Source organism: Carcharhinus amblyrhynchos, chromosome 14 (assembly GCF_965287045.1).
Source record: "Carcharhinus amblyrhynchos chromosome 14, sCarAmb.v2.hapA, whole genome shotgun sequence".
NCBI lineage: Eukaryota > Metazoa > Chordata > Chondrichthyes > Carcharhiniformes > Carcharhinidae > Carcharhinus > Carcharhinus amblyrhynchos.
In genome coordinates, this window is record NC_137337.1 from 69,635,211 (window position 1) to 69,655,520 (window position 20,310).

General features: G+C 39.4%; 1 protein-coding gene across 3 annotated transcripts in view; it reads right to left on the reverse strand.

The window, feature by feature from the left end:
• pcnx1 (pecanex 1) overlaps positions 1 to 20,310 on the reverse strand; it is a 264,945-nt gene that overhangs the window by 50,684 nt on the left and 193,951 nt on the right. For all 3 annotated transcript variants that reach the window (XM_080203059.1, XM_080203058.1, XM_080203057.1), the window contains 6 exons: positions 18,995 to 19,086; positions 14,751 to 14,860; positions 4,980 to 5,085; positions 4,111 to 4,203; positions 1,090 to 1,240; positions 80 to 221 (listed from right to left, as the gene is read on the reverse strand). In XM_080203059.1, the coding sequence (XP_080059185.1) occupies positions 80 to 221; positions 1,090 to 1,240; positions 4,111 to 4,203; positions 4,980 to 5,085; positions 14,751 to 14,860; positions 18,995 to 19,086 (694 nt within the window). The remainder of the gene's footprint in view (positions 1 to 79; positions 222 to 1,089; positions 1,241 to 4,110; positions 4,204 to 4,979; positions 5,086 to 14,750; positions 14,861 to 18,994; positions 19,087 to 20,310) is intronic.

Below are 20,310 nucleotides of genomic sequence, written 5' to 3' on the forward strand. Positions count from 1 at the left end.
CAAAAAAATAGTTGAGAAAGGGAAAAGGAATCCTTAGGAACATAGTTGAGGAAGAGAATAATAAAGAGAAACACCTTACTCTGCGTCCAGTTTCTTTGGGCTAGCTATCGACTTAGCACTGCTGCTCAGTTCATTCAGAACAATCAACGGATAAATAACGTTCTTTTCCACAAAGAGAAGCCAAACATAAATCTTTTCAAACCACATGACGTGAGCAGCATCTGAGAGAAGAAAACGGTTAAGGTGGCTTTCTGAAGGACACAAAGCCAAACAATTCAACAAAGTGCCATTTCCAGGGTCAAAATGATCCCTCTGTAGATGCTTTTAACAAAAAAAACATGATCAGCACATACAAATGACAATAATTGAAGTATTCATATTGGCAGTGACTGGAGTATCACCAAAATTTGTAACTAAAATAGTTTTGCAATACACCACTCTTGCTCAAAGTAATCAAAATATTCTAATTACCCAGTGATTTCTTTAGAATATTTCAAACATTTTGAAACTATTTCTCAGCTGCAACAAAAAGCACAGGTTGAGTGTTTTATTTACACAAGGTGTGAAGGTTATTCCCTCCAAGTGAAATTTACAAAATAACTGCACTTTAGTTAACTGTAGAAATGTTTATTTCCTCCAACTCAAGTTTTAAAATTTTATCCAATACTGACTATCAACGTATGCCAATTAAATGGAAGATTGGTAAAGAAGGAGTTTGAAATGTAACCTCAATAGGGCCTGATTAAATCACCTCCGTTAGTTTGCTTATCCCTTACTCATTCCCCAAACTATTTTTCCAGTCATTTTGGGAGCTACCTTGGTCAATTCTTTTTAATGAACCTTTGCATCCTTAAAGACCAGCTTTCATTTTGAACATGCTTCTTGGCTAAAAAATTGAGCTGATTTCATCAGAATATCGCAGCACTATACTGGTAAACGTCATTGACTTCATTGCCAGATTATTTTGAAGGATGTTAGTTTGAGATGTTACATTGCAACAATTAAATCAATAAGCAATTCATTTCATCTTCATTAAACAGTCACAACTCATTATCACTATTGTTCTATAGCTATCAGAGGAGTACCTACTTCTCACTTCAAACTGATAGTATTCCTTGGTTTTCAGCAGTGGATGAGAGAAGCAGTGCCAAGGGAGCTGTTTCCTCAACTGAGGCAGCAGGTAATGTGTTAGAAATCCCACTGCACCTACTAGGGTATACAGCACATAGCTGAGGACAGGCTGGGAAACAAGAGAAAAAGGTAGTCAATACATTTATTTCAGTATACTCGGTCTGCAGTTCTTAATGGCAATTTGTCATGTCAGGCACTTTTGAATATTTTAACAATATAACATAAACACAAATTTAATTTAATTTCTTAAAATTAAAGACTAAGGGACCTATGAGATTTTGTATCCTTTTTAATGGCATTACTGTAAGTCTCCTGCTAGCCATCCCCTTCATTTTCGGCACAGAGGAGGAGTTAAAATTCAACCCCTTACATGCATTGTGATCCAAAAATGAAGATCAACACCCTTCAACACAATACACTTCAGAAGTGTTGAGTAACAACGTAACATTTACTATCCAGCAACTTTTCCACTTTTTTCCCGAAGCTAATATTGCCCACTTGCTTGATTTATCCGAGCCACACAAAAATAGTGTCCATGATGACAAGATATCTGACAGGGCTTTTACACAATAGGACAGCCACCCAAGGTGGACACAAAGTTATTCTTATGTTGACGGCGCTTCACTATACAAACCATGCTTTCTACATGGCCTTCTTGGTAATCCTTTCTCTAAAGATGACAATAAATAAAAAGTTGTCCACTCTCCCCTGAGCAACTAACCAATGCAGTCCTCATTCCAGATGCTGAATATTCTCTAATTTCCACTAACCAGTGGGAGATGGCATATAACTTTGCAGCAGTTATTTAGCATTGTAGAATTAGAAACTAAGAACATTTAATGGTGATTAATATTTGAACAATAACTGTTTACATCAATGATCCCATCCCGCTTATAAATACATCACAAAGGTTTTATCTGTATAGGTGACTTGTTCTGTATAATTTAACCATTAAGTGGCCAATTGTACGTAACTCAGGGCAGCAGGACGGCACAGTGGTTAGTCCTGCTGCCTCACAGCGTCATAGACTTGTGCTCGATTCCGGCCTGGGTCACTGCCTGTGTAGAGTTCTCCCCCTGTCTGCGTGGGTTTCCTCTGGGTGCTTCAGTTTCCTCCCACAGTCTGAAAGACGTATTGTTTAGGTGCATTGGGCATGTTAAATTCTCCCTCAGTGTATCTGCACAGGTACTAGAGTGTGGTGACTAGGGGATTTTCACAGTAACTTCTACACAGTGTTAATGTAAGCCTGCTTGTTACACTAATAAATAAATGCAAAAACTTAAACGTAACCCTTCAAACTGTTGCTGCTGGAATCATCACAAATTTCATGCACTATTGTACTAACTTAAAAAGTCAAAGGTATTCACTCCCCTGAAGAATTGCTGAAAGAGGTTTCAAGTAATTCAGATTGGTTTTCTTGGTTGCATAACCCCACATGCAGAGATTGCAGATGGAATTGAAAAAACATTTTTAAAAAATGATTAACGATGTGCAGGTCAATCAGTATATAACTGCAATGGCACTAGTGGGCCAGAACTTGTGCCTCACAGTGTGCCCAGTCAATTACTGCTTCTTTCATTCTTCATCTTAAATTTTTTGTGCCATTATTTGCTGCAATTGAGAACTAATAAAGGTATGGATTGGGCAACAGGCCTTCAGTGAATGACTGGAGCAATATGCACTTCCTTAATCAATAGGATTTAAGGATCAAGACAGAAACAGAGGAACGAATGAGAGAAACACAAATTGGGGCAAGTGAATTAGAGTCAAGTAGAGTGTAGAAAGATAAAGAGTGAAAGAAAGACTGGGTAAGAGAGGAAAAATTGGTAGACAGGGAAAGTAATAAAACAAACGTTAAAACATAAAAGTTAACATGTTTAAAGTTTCCAAAAACAATTAAGGTTACAAGGCTATGGACCAAGAATTAGAAAGTGGGACTAGTGTGGAAATCTCTTTCTTTGGTAGGCATTCACAGAATGGCATCCTATGCCGTTAATGTCTATAATTATAACAATCAGGGGCTGATTGACATTGCATTAACAATTATCAGGTTATTGAAATGGGCTTATTCTGTTAATTACCAGACTTGACCTTCTGTCATGGGTTTAATGAGCAATTAGTGTGCAAAGATTTTTAAAAGAGTTGGGAAACCAAGGGTGAAATGCTGTTTGTGGAAAGCAAATGATGGAGCCACATAAATCAATAAGCAGGTTCCAGAGATGTGGCAACTTATGGTGTATCTCTTCACTCGCTGACTTTCACAGCTCACAGCCCAGAGCAAAAGAGTTTAAATATCAAAACAAAAATTCAAAGTTTAATTTTGTTTTTTGTTACTTCACAATCTAAAAAAACTAACTTGAGACTATAAAAGGCTTTAAAGTTGTAATATGTGCCAATGCTATCCTGTTATTACTACAGTTCTCAAATGGGTTCCGACACCAATGTCTGAGTTTGTAAGTTCTCCCTGTGTCTGCGTGGGATTCCTCCGGGTGCTCCGTTTTCCTTCCACATTCTGAAAGACGTGCTGGTTAGATGAATTGAACTGAACAGGCGCTGAAGTGTGGCGGCTAGGGGAATTTCACAGTAACTTCATTGAAGTGTTAATGTAAGCATTACTTGTGACTAATAAATAAACTTTTGACTCTATGTCATGATGGCCTTGGACAATTTTATGATGTTTTCACATCGCCTTGGATTGGATTAACAAACTTTTTGTCACATAACTTTAAACAGTAGATTTTATGCCACCTGGGAATCAGAAAATGGAATGTGACTCTTCAAATCTTTCGGTGAGATTATGACTAATCTGTGACATAACCCCATACGCTCCGTTTCGCCCCAATTCCTTTAATACCTCTGGTTGGTTCACAAAAATGTCTCCATTTCTGATTTAAAATGAACTATTTACCTAGCATCAATTGTTATTTGCAGAATTTTTCTTGCATGCCATTCCACTGAAGGAAAATTCAAGCTCCTTACCTGTAGGGCAATAAAGACCGTGCTGACATGGATAGCAAAGTATAAGACAGCGATGACTGTGCAAACTATCAGATCGGACTGTAAACGTTCACTCTAGAAAAAAAAACAAGTTATTTTCTAAAAAGTATGCATCAAATCATTGTTAACAATTACACTTAATTATTAACTCCTGTCATTTTCTTCCCTTAAACTAGCCTCTTCATTGTTAAGGTCCTACTTTGGTTAATCCAATGATTCCTTTGACAAAAACTGTTGTCTAAATGTTCAGGCAAGACACAAAGATCAGGAAAATTTTGCTTTTGATCCCTGGTCAGACAAGTTATCCAAATCAGGATTTTTTTTGTTGAAAAATAATGCCAAAGTTCCGGACTCCCATACAGTGACACGTACAAGGATATGCACATTCACTTGGTTCAGGGCTCAACTGTGATGCTCCCCACTTGCCATAACATGGTCAGGCGCCAACATGAGTGCTTCTGGAATTGCATCTTATCAAGAGTTAGTGCCAGTAACTTAGGTGAACTTGAAAATACTTCCACATAAATAGGGATACGAGTTTAGTAGATAAATTAATAGACCATCATCATAGGTTGAGAGTTCAGACCCTACTATGGCAATCTGTGACATTGAATTAAAAATGTATCCAGCATGTTGTGAGCTAGAAGAAGAAAAAGTTGGAGGACTTTGCAAAAACTCAACTTGTTGACTAAGGCTCTACTGGAAAAGATGTGCCATCAGAACATGGTCAGGGCCTTCGTGCATATCCCAAGAACAAAAATGTAATACCATATATCTAAAAACTATTTCTAGACTACAAAGTGGTTCATATACCCAAGTAGTAATTAATAAAAAAGATGAACATTACTTACAACAGACTGCTTGAGTTTTTCTGGTAGGGGGTCTTTTACCTCTGCTAGAGGGTCTTCAGGATTTTTATCGTCAGTATTTGGAAAAATTTTTGATCGCACTAAAGACCTATAAATTTAAAGCAAACACAACAGTACTTTTACTCAACAACCTTAAAGTGGATATTAACTGGGTATTAACGCTTAAAGAGATTATCGCTTTTCACTTCACATCACTCTCCATCTGTGAAGGATTTAATCATCTCCTCAATGTGGAGATGAATTTAAGATAAAGGAGGAGAAAATTAACCTATAACTGTAAATGATCTTCTTGTTCTGATTTGATTTATTGTCACACATACTAGTATAGAGTGAGAAGTACTGTTTCTTGCACGCCATGCAGACAAAGCATACTATACAAGCAGAAGGAAATGAGAAAGTGCAGAATGTAGTGTTAGTCATAGCTAGGGTGTAGAGAAAGATCAACTTAATACGAGGTAGGTCCATTCAAGAGTGTATGGCAGCAAGGAAGAAGCTGTTCTTGAATCGGTTGGCACGTGCCTTCAAACTTTTGTATCTTTTTCCCAACAGAAGAAGGTGGAAGAGACTATGTCCGGCTGCGTGTGGTCCTTAATTATGCTGGCTGCTTTTCCGAGGCAGCGGGAAGTGTAGACAGTGCCACTGGGTGGAAGGCTGGTTTGTGTGATGGACTGGGCTACATTCATGACCCTTTGTTCCCGTGGCTATGTTCACTTTTTTAAGCGTACCAATAAAATGTCATTCTCATAAAAATTTCTAAAATGCATCTCAATGTGAACTTCAGTAAAAATTAAAACAAAATTTGAACAGAAAATTAAAATCAATCACTTTCTGAAAAGAGTACTGCAGTAACCAAGGGACATCTGCATAATCAGAGCATCTTGCCAAGAATTAAATTATAACCAAATCTGGATGAGAGCAGTTAAAGATTCTTTACTACTTATTTTTCAACAGTTAGATCTACTTATGTGTTTTCATGTTAGCTGTATTCCCCCTTATCTTGATGGTGGCAAGCTTCTTGATGGGATACAGTTCCATTGTAGCTGGACCCTCTAAAGTAACTTGTTCAATTGATCAACCTTAATGCTAAAGTCATGGAAGAAACTATTATGCTTTTTAAAAGTTAATTTATTAGTGTCACAAGGAGCAGCACGATGGCACAGTGGTTAGCACTGCTGCCTCACACCTCTGGGGATCTGGGTTCAATTCCTGGCTTGGTTCTCTGTCTGTGTGGAGTTTGCATGTTCTCCCTGTGTCTGCGTGGGTTTCCTCCAGGTGCTCCAGTTTCCTCCTACAGACTAAAGACATGTGGGTTATGTGCACTGGCCATGCTAAATTACCCCTTAGTGTCCCAGGATACGTAGTTTAGAGGGATTAGTGGGGTAAATATGTGGCGTTACATGGATAGGCCTAGGTGGGATTATTGTTGGTACAGACTCGATGGGCCAATGGCCTCCTTCTGCACTATAGGATTTCTATGAAGTAGGCTTACATTAACAGTGCAATGAACCTAATGGACTGTGTGTTCGCATCCAAATTTCCAACAAGGGTTAAGAGAGAATAATTATATTTAGTTGGAACTCCAGGCAATTTTTCCCTATTAGGTCAAGGTGCACATTTATCAATCGTGACACTAATTCAGCCCCTGAGGCCTTGGTATAGAAATTTCAATTTAATCAGAATTTTCTTCAGGTATAATGTAAATGCTTCTACCATTTTAAATATAGTGCAACCTCACATCTCTTTGTGCCAAATGGTTTTATGTGTGACAGGCTCTCTGTTGAGGAAGATTTACTGTTAACACTATTTCCAAATGGCAGTACATGTTCCTGCCAAAATACTTCTTTGGTCCAAAACAGTTAAGATATAGAAATATATTGATAAGTTTTCATCGAGTTAAGAACATTCAAAACTGGAGAGGCTACATCAGTCTATCAAGCCAAATCACAGTTTGAGAACTGCCATAAAATAATCTTGACTCATGTTCCTCAGCTGCTTCCGCTATTCCATTTGACTTAGCAAAATTTATCTCTGTCCCTTGTGAAATAATCCTCCGTGTGATAAACTTGCATTTGATTATGGTCACCTTCACTCTTTGGAATGTGGATTTATGATGTTTGTTTTTATTTGTTCATGGGCTGTGGCCTGCAACTGGGAGTCAGTCTGGACCTGCCTTTGGAAAGAAAAGACATCATAGGGAAGCAAGTAGGTGACTGGCCAGTGAGTATTTTCCATTAATTTTATCCAAACTAGGGAATTTCAACTGGGGCAAGTAGGGTATTTATTGAAATCACAGGAAGATAAGCACAGGTAGGACTAGAAACATTGACTAAATTGAATCAGTAAAATAATTAGTTAAAATACTATAAAGATGACTGGTGATGTGTGGCAACTGTAGAATGTGGGAGTTTATGAACGCCAAGGTGATCCAAGGGAAAGTCCACAGAATTGTGTAGCTCGAAGAAAATTTGGCTTCGAGACATTGAGCTGGAGGCTGAGCTGCAGACACTGCAATGCATCAGGGAGAGCGAATATTACAGGGACACTTTATTCTAGGAAGGTGGACACACCCCTTTGGACACAAACAAAAACAGAAAATGCTGGAAAATCTCAGCAGCTCTGGCAGCATCTGTGGAGAGAGAATAAAGCCAACATTTCGAGTCTGGATGACCCCTTGTCAGAACTTAGTGCTTTTTTGAATTATTTATGTATGGGACACATAAATCCCTTCATTCCTCCATTTTCTAATCTCTCACAATTTAGAAAATATTTTGTAAATATAATTGAAACCTCTCACCGTCTGATACTTACCACCTGTAGCTTTTCCTACTCACTCATTCCATCTACCACTGCAACTTTCTGCTGCCATTTATGTAACTAACCTAGTGTCATTTGCAAATATGGACACACACCTCTATTATTTTATCCAAGTCATTTATACATGATGGAAAGCTGATTCTCTGGTCCAGATTCCCGACTAACACCATCAACTCCCGGCAAGCAGAGAACAATAACTTTATCCATACTTTACGTCCTACCTCTCAACGCATCCAGAACCCATGATGCAAGATTATCTCAAAGACCATTTCGGCTAATAATTCTCCATTAGGAATCTTAACAAGTGCCTTCTGGAAGCCTACGTAGACAATCTGCATAGAGACTCCCTTTTCCATTGAAAGAAGATGACTTATAAACACCTTAAAAGCAAGAAATGTAAATATGAAAGCAAAATACTGTGGATGCCAGCAATTTGAATAATACCATGTATCGAAACAGCTTTAATAATGGCCAAACCACAATAAACCATAACTGAGAAGGAAGAACAATAACATGCATAAACTACCACACAAAGGCAATTGGTAATAAGGACAATACTTGAGTTGCTACAGAATCAACAGAATATGTAGAGCCTTGAGATAAAACATCATTAACCTCCAACAACTGGCACGCATAATGAAGTAACCCCATTAAACTTTGAAGTTATCATAAACAACAAGGGATATTGGCATGCCTGAAGGTACTAATCATTGCAATCTAAATATGAAACTCGTGAATGAAATATGGTCAGAAAGAATGTAAGAACTAAACATTGTCTGACATTTTCTTTGCAGTCAGCTAGGGCTGATGGGTCCAAATCTAACTGAAAGAGGACATTTAAAGATTCAATGGACTTTAAATGATTGCTGTTTTGGTCAGTGGGGCACTTAAAGACTCCAGAATATGTCCAGTTGTGTTTCTTATTTGGTTTGTATAATTTTAGTTAAATAAAGATAATCCCTGAGAGAGATTTAGAAGAGAGACTAAATAGCCTGGGTCTGTACTCATTGGAGTTTAGAAGGATGAGGGGGGATCCTATAGAGACGTATAAGATAATGAAAGGGATGGATAGGGTAGAGGTAGAGAGATTCTTCCCGCTCAGAAAGGACAGCAGGACTACAGGGCACAGCCTTAAGATGGTTTGGGGGGGATGGTGGTGGTGGAGAGAACAGTTTAGAACAGAGTTGAGGAGGAACTTCTTCACTCAAAGGGTGGTGAATCTCTGGAATTCTCTGCCCGTTGAAGTGGTGGAGGCTACCTCGCTAAATATATTTAAGACACGGGTAGATAGGTTTCTGATAGACAGGGGAATTAAGGGTTATGGGGAGAAAGCGGGAAACTGGAACTGAGCCACTTCAGATCAGCCATGATCTTATTGAATGGCGGGGCAGGCTCGAAGGGCTAGATGGCCTACTCCTGCTCCTATTTCTTATGTTCTTATGTTCTTAGATGGCATATCCCTATATTTCTGTTAAGGCACATTCAACTCCATAAACCCTATTTTAGCAGCCAATGTAGGAGGTATGAAAGTCACGAATAATTCCTACACCCCCACCATGCTAATGACATCCTCAAAAAAAAAACTCAACATGATAATCTAGTATGACCAATCTTTTATCAATCCATACTGATTTAGATCAGTCAGTCTGAAAGTAGATTTAGGGCTCTACTACATAACTGATGATAAAATTTGATAATTCCTTCTCTCTGCATTTTATTTGGGATGCACAGCACCCTAATGGAATAGATTGGAAATGTTCTGTTGAAGAATTGAATTCAATAGGCCAAATAGTTTTTCGCACTCCATAGACTCCTGTACTTTCGTGATTCATAAAAATTATGAAACATCATGAAATTTCCTAGGACAAGTCTGTCAAATTTTGCATGTAGGCAATCCACTTATTCATAAAGGCAAGTGAGTTGTTGCAGCCATGATTTGCCATCTCGGATCTATTTGGAGCTAGAATTTCCATTGCCTCCAAGGCTTATAAATGCAAAATTGTGGTCCTATACTATGTCTGGCAAATGAGACCAAGTTGAAATGTTCACATTGTGGTGTCACAATTGAGGTGAGCTTCCGACTTTATATTCATGTCATTACTGAACTTTGTTTCTATTCATCAACCTTCATCCATCCTTCAATATCTCGAGACTCAACTACTATGTGCATTCCTGGCTGTTTTTCCACATTTTAAAACTTTGCTTCCCATGTCTCAACTCACTACAAGTCTGGTTTCCTTTATCCTCACTGTCTTTTATTGGTTTCCAGTCAAACTTTGATTTTAAAATTCTCATCCTGGTTTTCAAATCCCTCCATTTCCCTCCCTATCTCTGCAATGTCCTCCAGGTCCATACCTCTCCCTAGATATCTGTGCTACTCGTGCATTCCCAATTACAACTGCTGCACCACTGGTGGTCATGCCTACAGTTGACACAGACCAAGCTCTGGAATACCCTGCCTACAACCTCTCTTTGTTTGCTTTAGTTCACTGCTTAAAACATACTTCTTTGATCAAGCTTTTTGTCACCTGATCTAAAATTTCCTTAAGATGTGTCATCCTCTTTTATAGTGCTCCTGCAATGTGCCTTGTGATATTAAATTATGTTAAAGGTGTTATATAAATATAGACGGTTATTGTTGTTGCAATACTACTTCCTACCTGCAGGTGACCCCACTAAACTTCTTTGGCTGCACAAATGGCAGTGCATCTGACATGCAGCTGTACACGTGTTCCAGTACAATGCCACATTCACACTGCAGAGACCTGTCCACATGAACATACAAATGGCAAAGTGCCGACATTTCTTAAAAAGTGCCCATTAAGGATCTAATTTACACTTCAGGAACCCAGTCTCAGAGTGACGTCAAACTGCCAGTGCACTTCCTGTTGAATCGAGGAAAAAGGACCTTTGAAACATGCTTCTAGAATTCTTTGGAGTGTTGGGATGGAAGTATTAAAGCCATTGAAAAGTGAGTTTATGAAAAGCCCAGGTGGCCCAATCTACAGCTTAGGACAGAGATAGAGATAAACACTTAATACCTCAAAATCAGTGTAATATTTACTACAGGTGACATCAGAATTTTCACCTCAATACACTTGATAGGCAGAATGTATGATTGGCTCCTCTATTAAATTACCAGGTTCAGACACCTAAAACCATTTGGAGCCATTCCAAATGTACATCTGGTGCATTATGAATATGACCACGGAGTGCTATTATGATATAAATTTGTGGAGCTGAGAATACTGGATATCAAAAATATGCCAAAATCTTTCTCCACCTTATAAATCTCATTTTCCTGCCTGTGGTCCAATATCCATTAATATCCTTCTTTTGGAAGCAACTGATTAATTCCTTTTAAAAACAAGTGATAAATCTTGCTTCAATAATCGTTCGCGACAGAGTTTTACATTCTAACCACCTTCTAGATGAAGGCATCTTTCAAATCTTGACCAATTCTTTTTTATTATTTAAAACTTTTGCCCTCTTTACACGCTATGTTTCTGCCCAATGGAAACAACCAGTCACTGCTCATCCGATATCCTTAATCTTGGCCACTTGTATCAGACCAAACATGGCACAGTGGTTAACAATGCTGCCTCATGGCATCAGAGGCCTGGATTCAATTCCGGCCTTGGGTCACTCTCTGTGTGGAGTTTGCACATTTTCCCCGTGGGTTTTCTCCGGGGGCTCCAGTTTCCTCCCACATTCCAAAAATGTGCGGGTTAGGTGGATTGGCCTTAAATTGACCCTCAGTGTCAGGGGGACTCGCAAGGATAAATGTGTGGAGTTATGGGGATAAGGCCTGGGTGGGATTGTGGTCGGTGCAGACTCGATAGGCCAAATGGCCGCCTTCTGCACTGTAGGGATTCTAAGGAACCCTATGAAACCCTTCAACTGGTTCAGTTCAAATGAAGTAAGCTTTATTTCTCAAGTTTCTCTTTGTAATTGTTGCCTCTTGTAGCAATCTACACTGCATCTTGCTCATTGCCTTTAAATCCTGCCTAAACTGAGGTGCACACAAAATTGCATATATTGCTCCAACTGCGACCGAAAGTCTTGTACAGGTTCATTATTACTTCCTCGTGTTTGAAATAGCGAGAAACAAAATCAAACTGTGCTGCCACCTTCAATGATCTGTTTTTGGTCCCTTTGTTCCTCATGTCTACTTAAAATCTTACTTTTCCAAGATGAACTTCATTTCCCGCTTCTTAATTTCCACACTTCACACTTCTTTATATTGAGCAGAACAGTCAGCTCTCTACCCATCTTGTTCGTCCATGTTCACCTGTGGTCTTCCACAACTTTTACCACAATTTGCATATTTCTCAATTTGGTTTCATCAAATTTCAATACTGTTCCCTCAATTCTGAAGTTCAGATCACTTATTCATATAGCAAACAAGGGGAGCTGTAAAGAGTCTTGTGAAAAGCCAGGGCTTAGCAGCCTTACCACAACAAACAATGGTGGAAACATTGTGCAGAGTCTCTTCACACCAAATTAAAACCTTCACTTCTCACTTCGATCTCACCTAAAACGCTAACAAATTGCAGCTGCATTCAGGGATGTTCATTCACTCTTTTCTCTGTTTTCCCATCACATTAAAAGTTAACCAAACTTAAACCTCATCTTTCGATGCTCTTTTACCCCAAAAACTAGAATGGAAAAAAGTGCAAGCAGTCAGGTAACTGATCATGAGCAACACCATGTGACTGGTGAAAACAGTACTTGATTGGCGAGAGCTTGTTGTTCTGAGGCCACACTCATTATGCATTCATGAAGAGTAAAATTCAAGAATGTTTAGTTCCATATGCAATGAATAATTGATCAGTTATTCATAGATTTGTCAAATTGAGGATGCAAACCACAGGATTTTCATCAACACTGCTGACCTGCCAAGCATGTCTGCTTTTATAATTGGATTTCAAGCTTTCCATCTCGCTTAATACTTCTTTATAACATTTCCACTCAAATATTGCCTTGAAGGCTTTTCTCCTGCAATAACAGCCTTTACATTCTGCTCTCATTCCGAGGCGCTTCACGACTCCAAAAGGAGAAAGAATATCTTGTAACTGCATACCTGGCTTTGATACATTCACTGTCACCCAGATTCCATGTTCTCCCACTCATACACACAACCACAACACGAGAATTTGCGTAATCAACCTCCACAACTGGAACACTAATTAGAAGTTATAATTCCAGCTTGGTAAGTTGTATATCTACCATTACTTTCAGTCGAACTAACGCCAAATCTCAATTTATGGCCGCAAGCAGCACATCTTTCGATGAAAGGTCACTCTGTCCTAAAATTTACAAGGTTGACTCCTGAGGGCATTTGGGGTTGCCACATGAGGAGAGATCGCATAGAATGAATCAATAAAAGCATCCTTTCCAGTTGTATCACAGCTTGGTATGGTTCTTGTTCTATCCAAGACTGCAAGAAACTACAAAGGATCATGGACAAAGCTCAGTCCATCACGCAAACCAGCCTCCCATCCGCTGACACTGTCGACACTTCCCACTGCCTCAGAAAAGCAGCCAGCATAATTAAGGAACCCATGCACACTGAACATACTTTCTTCCACCTTCTCCTATCCAGAAAAAGATACAAAAGTCTGAGGTCACGTACCAACCGACTCAAAAACAGCTTCTTCCCTGCTGCCGTCAGACATTTGACTGGACCTATCTTTCTCTATACCCTAGCTGTAACTGTGACACTATATTCTGCACCCTCTCCCTTCCTTCTCTATGTAAGGTATGCTTTGTCTGTATAACATGCAAGAAGTAATACTTTTCACTGTAGATTAATACATGTGACAATAATAAATCAAATCAAAAATACTCTGGATTTTACAAGAATGAGATAAACTTGTTAAAACTTACAGGATTTTAAAAGAATTTCAGAGGATAGATACAAACATATGAATTGGGATCAATGCTCACTTTGTTAACTTTTCCTTTTAAATGGCTAGAGAAACTTAACTCAGTCTTTAAATTTCTAACTAGCCTTCTCTCATTCTCTTATTTTTCCCTCCTGGTTAATCTTTTAGTCGTGAGTCATTTGCTGTTTTTATATTCTGTCCAGTCTTCTGACCTGCCACCCACCATTGCACCATTATATGCTTTTTCTTTAAGCTTGATACTATTTTTAACTTTTTCGTTAACCACAGATGATGGATCCTCCCCTTGGAATCTTTCTTTCTTATTGGAATACATCTATTGCATATTCTGAAATATCCCTTAAATGTTTGCCACTGCATCACTATGTCTTAAGCTAATTTTCCAGTTCACATTAGTTATTTTTATGCCCTCATTAAATAGCCCTCATTTAAGTTTAAAATACTAGTCTAGGACCTACCATTCTTTCCCTCAAACTGTATGTAAAATTCAATGATATAATGACCGTTGCTAGCCGGGGTGCTTTTGCTAGGAGGTCACTAATCAATCCTATCTTGCAATGGGTTGCTGAGTGATGCTCTGGACGCTGAGAGACTGTTTCGCTAGCTGGCAAATCTAGAACTAGGGGCCAGAAGAGCAAAAGGTCAACTATTTCAGACTGAGATGAGGAGAAATTTCTGCACTCAAAGGATTGTTCGCTTTTGGCAGGCTCTAACCCAAAAGGCTATCAATACTCAGTTGTTGAGTATTTTCAAGGCTGACCAATGATATGGGGATCAGGTCAGCAAGCTGAGTGGAGGGCAAACATCAGCCATGATTTTTGATAGCCAAGTACACTTCAGAGACCATATTGCTTATCCTGATCCCATCTCTTATGTTCTTATATGTTAATTTTCTCTCTCTACAGATATTGCCTGACCTATTAAGTATTTCCAGCATTTTATTTTGTTTAAATTACACCGCTACATGACCTTTTCCAAGGCAATTATAAAGACTTATGATGAGAACACTTTTTCTTGAAGTGCTGTCACTTACATCAGTACACAGGGATCACTGCTTTGTCTGCTTAGATGGTAGGAGACAGCAACCAGGAGGCCACAAAAGACAGAGAACAGAACTGGAATATGTTGTGCATCCCAGGAATCCTGGAAGGTAGAAGTAAAAACAAAATTAGCTCAAGCCATGGAACACCAGATGACAGTTCCCACAATTTCTGTAATTTTCTGTTGTGGCATATTAAATTAATGCTGACTCTGCCATTTGTCAAAACTATGGGATGACATTGTAACAGTAAGATAAGTAGTTGAGTTCCATTAATAAACTGGCCATGATGGTTATTTTAAGGGAGACCTTTTTAAAAAGTCTGAATTCAACTTAAAGTTAACAAATCATCAGTAGTTGAAATGATCCGATGCATAACAATGAATAAAACAAGCAAATGGTGCAATAAAGCGTAACGTGTAATCTTAATTGTTTCTTTTACAGTTGGGAATTGAAGGAGTTAGTTCTCTGAAAGGTAAATCGTGTCTACTCAACTTTCTTTAATACAGTCACTGAACTGATGAATAGAAAAGGATCAGTGCAAATACTTGAAATGAATTCTCAAAGGCACTTGATGAAGCCGCTTGCTAAAATTGAGCACACAGAACTGGGGGCAATCTTGTGGCAGGTAGCAGAGCTGGGAAAAAATGAGACAATCTCTGATTGATGGGCAGTGACAAGTATTCCCCCAAAGGAGCCCTGCGTTTACACTGCACATTTAAATGAGCTGGATTTAGAAAAGGAGGGGGAGGTATTTCAAATTTTGCAGATGATATAGAGCTAAACAGCAGGCTGAGCTGTAGAGAAGAGAGCAAAAGTTCCCCATGGGCTAGAACTGCATGCTGCTAGGAGGGCGTGCATCCTGACATGGTCACGCATTTGTGCAATATTTCAGTCTACCTACAGTCAATCAGACAGAGTAGCCTATCAAGGGGCCAAATGAACACAATTTTATGTGCCCTGTCCATTTTCATGATTGGACAGGCAGCCCTTACGTCTTAGCTTCAACCTGGATCCAGGACAGGATGAACTGTCAGGGCTGAAATAAAATTAACAAATATGCCTGAGGACTCTGTATGATTGTGCTACCTAGATACTTGAGGCATAGTTTTTAATCAGTATTTATTTTCTATGGGTCAGCAGTATAATATTTGAGGTCTGATATACAGACTAATAAAAAACCACAAGGTCAGTGGAAGTAAATTAACGGGAACAGTTTATTAACACTTCTTTATCCTAGCGCAGTCAGCACAAGACTGCCCAGGCAAGCTCCACGAGTCCTGGGTCACCTAACCTATTCGCTAAAGGGGCATGCCCCAACGTACATAACAAGGAGCTCCCTGAGACAGTTCCACAGAGGCTGTCCCCTAACAGAGCACATTAAAAAGCCAACCCGTACTCTCCTTGTCCTGGATGCCCACCCTCTTCCCACCCTCCCCAGCAGTGCTCAGCTTTCCACACAGCGTAATTCACACTATATGGCCATTGATTGGCCAGCCAGCATGAAATTGGGCTCCAGGATCGACCGTGGAAGGGAACATGTTTTGCGCTCAAGCCAGCTGAGTGCTCATGTCTGATGAATAACAATTCAAGCTGTGATTACTAACCAATCAAATGTGGCTGGAACAATAATAGGTGCAGTTTAACATCGCAAGCATGAAACAGCACACTTTGGCCATAAAAATGGCTTGGAACTACAGCCTGTTCCTGCTTGTAAAATGGTAAGACAAATTCCTGTAATTGGGATGTTGGTAGGGGTGGGGCAGGGGAGAAGGTTGGAGGGTGGACTTGGGGAGTTGAAAGGCTAGAGGGTAAGGGAAGTTGGAGTGGTAGTTTGGGGCAGTGGGGGGGGGAATGCTCAGGGGAGAAAGGTGGAGGGCAGGCTGGAGAAGGGGTTGTGGGGGCGATTGGAGGAGAGGTTGTGGGGAAGGTTGGAGAAGGGGTTGTGGGGGAGATTGAAGAAGGGGTTGTGAGGGAAGTTAGAGAGGGGGTTAGAGTAGGAGGTTGGGAGAGGAAGAAGTTGGCTGGGAACTTATAGCATGGAATCACGGGCGGAGTTCTGTTTATTTTGTTGCTGATGAAAGTTTACTGAGAGCCGGCCATATGGGGTGAAATTGCCAGGACATGGGCTCACAGTGAATCAACATTCTGTTTTGTACTGGACAAGATTCTCAAATGTCTTTTCCATTGACTTTAATCTTGTCCTTACCCATTATCCCACTCTGTGCGTTTTCATGAGAATTTTGAGGTATTAAAAAATTATGATAAAGTTACATTGCATAGTATTGAAAATATATTTGTAACGTATGAATATGGATTCCTTGAAGTTGCATTGAATCTTTATATTCACATGTCATCACCAGAAGTGATGTTCCTGATTGCTATCAGAGTAAAGAAGCAGCCTGTACTGAATACACTTGGTAAATAAAGCTCTGTTAGCTTTAAGCCTTCGTGTCTCCCATTCCTCCACTGTGACCCAGCTGCCTTGGCCATTCGAGGCCTCAGAGGTGTGTATTAAAGCATCCATCATAATTCCCCCACTGGAGTCCTTGATCTCAGGAAAGGCATGCTACTCTTGCCCAATGAGTGCCTGAGAGGGATTTAATTTGGCAGGTCTTCCCAAAATGAAGCAATTCTTATTGGGTCTCTAGCCAGCAGGCCTCCATGGAATACTGTCCGATATATTTGAAAAAGATTGAAAGACTGGTCTCTTCTCTCCTGAAACAAGGAGGCCGGGGGATAGTCTTTAGCATTATGAGGGTTTTGTTAGAGCGGATACGGAGAGAATGTTTTTTCTTCTGGGGAAAATCATTGCTAGACACCATTAATATAAGAGAGTCACCAAGAAATCCAATATAAAATTCTGAAGAAAACTTTTGTACCTGAAGAGTGGTAAAGATGTGAAACATGCGAAGGCAGTGAGTGGCTAAAGCAAATAGTAAAGATGCTTTTAAGGGGAAATTAGACAAGCAGATGACTGAGAAAGGATAAACAGTTATGATGATAGATATAGATAAGAAAACATGGGAGGAAGCTTGAGTAGAGCATAAACACTGACATGATCTGGTTGCACCAAATGGCCTGTTTCTGTGCTGTATATCCTGCATAACCAAGTTTCCAGGCGTCAGAACACCAACAATCTGTCATGGTCCCTCCATGCCGACGCTACAGTTAAGAAAGTGCACCAAAATGTCTACTTTCTCCGAAGGGTGAGGGAATTTATCATGTCCACTTCACCAATTTTTACAGGTGCAGCATAGAAAGCATCCTATCTGGTTGTATCACAGCTTGGTATGGCTCCTGCTCTGACTAAGACTGCAAGAAAACATAGTCCAGTCCATCATGCAATGCAACCTCCCATCCATTGATGCCACCTCAGTGCCTCAGAAAAACAGTCAATAATTAAGGACCCCTCACACACCTTCTTCCGTTCGAAAAAAGATACAGAAGTTTGAGGTCGTGTAACAATCGCCCAAAAACACCTTCTTCCCTGTTGTCATCAGACTTTTGAATGGTCTTATCATATATTAAGCTGATTTTTCTCTTCACCCTACATGTAATTGCAACACTATATTCTGCACCCTCTCCTTTCCTTGTCCCCTATTTACTCTAAGAACAGTATGCTTTGTCTGTAGATTGCACAAGAAATATTACTTCTCACTGTATCCCAATACATGTGACAATAATAAGTCAAATCAAATAATTTCATATATAGGTTTGAACAGTTTAAATGAATCAAATGAGGTCACAGCAGAAAATTGTTTTTGCAATTATTGAGAATCACACTCAAAAAGACCAGGGAATAGCTGGTGTAAGATTTTCCGAATTTGAAATTCTGGCTCTTAAGCGTTGAAACCATATGAAGAAATATAAAAAAGCTAATTCCCCAGTGTTAGAGGACAGGTAGAATTTTTTTTTATTAAAAGAGCCAAAAGCTTTGTTAAGTCAGTGAGCAGGAAGCAGATGTGGCCGGCATAAATTGTAGGTTTTTAGTGAAAGAAAAGCCAGATAGAATTAAATACCACCTCATCAGTATGTATTTCAGAGGAAACTTTTCAACTGCTAAACCTAACTTGTTAGCACTGATTTCCCAAAACAGAAAATGTTTCATTTTCCATTATTAACATTCTTCACTTTGATGAACATAATATGCAGAAAAAATCTTTGCAATTGCTTTGTTAAAGATTGCCTCTACCATACAAAGACCAGAGATTCATAACAAAAATAGGAGCACTTACCCGCAGGGCACCGTAACATAGTCCATACAACAAAGCTACTGTCAAGATACTACGAATGAAGCTGTAAAGTGCAGCAAGGAGGTTTGTGGTAGCTGAAAAATACAATATTTTTTCTGGAATCAGGATTTTAGGCCTCATAATTAGACCGGTCGCCATGTTTAAAACTCATATGAATTGTTGCTTAAACACAAAGAACAAATAAAATTACAGCAGAGGAACAGACCCTTCGGCCCTCCAAGCCTGCACCAACCATGCTGAACTAAAACCCCCTGCCCTTCTGGGGACCATATCCCTCTATTCCCATCCTATTCATGTATTTGTCAAGACACTCCTTAAAAGTCACGATTGTATCTGCTTCTACTACCTCCCCAGCAGTGAGTTCTAGGCACCCACCACCCTCTGTGTAAAAAAAAACTTGCCTCATATATCTCCTTTAAAGCTTGCCCCTCGCACCTCAAACCTATGCTTCCTTGTAACTGACTGTTCCACCCTGGGGAAAAGCTGACTATCCATCTGACAAGACATTTGAAAATCTAATACAATAAGAAATTTGGTTGCATCCAAAGTTCTCAAACAATTAGACTTCAGATTTCTCATTTCTATTGAAATTAGTAGAATTAACAATTCTACTTAAAATATTTTTTATAACATATTGAAACATTTTCAAATCTTTTGCTATTTCATACCACTATGCTTTCATCACCTTTAGTGCCTTTAAAGAGCAGTTTGGCTTGCTATGTTATTCTTCCAACAGACTCTTGAACATAAATCTAGGCTGGCACAGCAGGGCTGTGCTGTCTTTCAAGGCAAAGTCTGTCTGTTTGGGTAATTGCAAAACACCCCAATGCATTATTCAAAGCGGATCAGGGCAACTTCTCTCATTTCCTGGCCAATATTTATTCCTCAACCAACATCACCGCAAATACATGAACTGAAAATTTATCTCCTTTTCTCGAAGTGAATAATTGGGGTCTGTTAAGTTAGAACTTGGGAGGCTGGGAAGTTGTTTTAAATTACAAAAGGGGTGGACTCTCGTGGGCTTTGCACTGGATTGGTCCCTTTAAATCACTGCGTGTACGTGGTTCCGTAAAAGAAACAAGAGGGGCCCATACTTAAATAAATTACCCACACATTCCAAAAACAAACTGGAGGAAATGTTAAATGGGACAAGGAGACAGAATGAGATTGATTTCAGAGACTAGGTCTACAACATAGCAGCGCAGAAAATACATTAAAATAGGAGATTTAAACCAGAAACCAACAGGATTGCGACACTGTGGCATATCCACCAGGATTACTGTTTGACTTAGAGACTA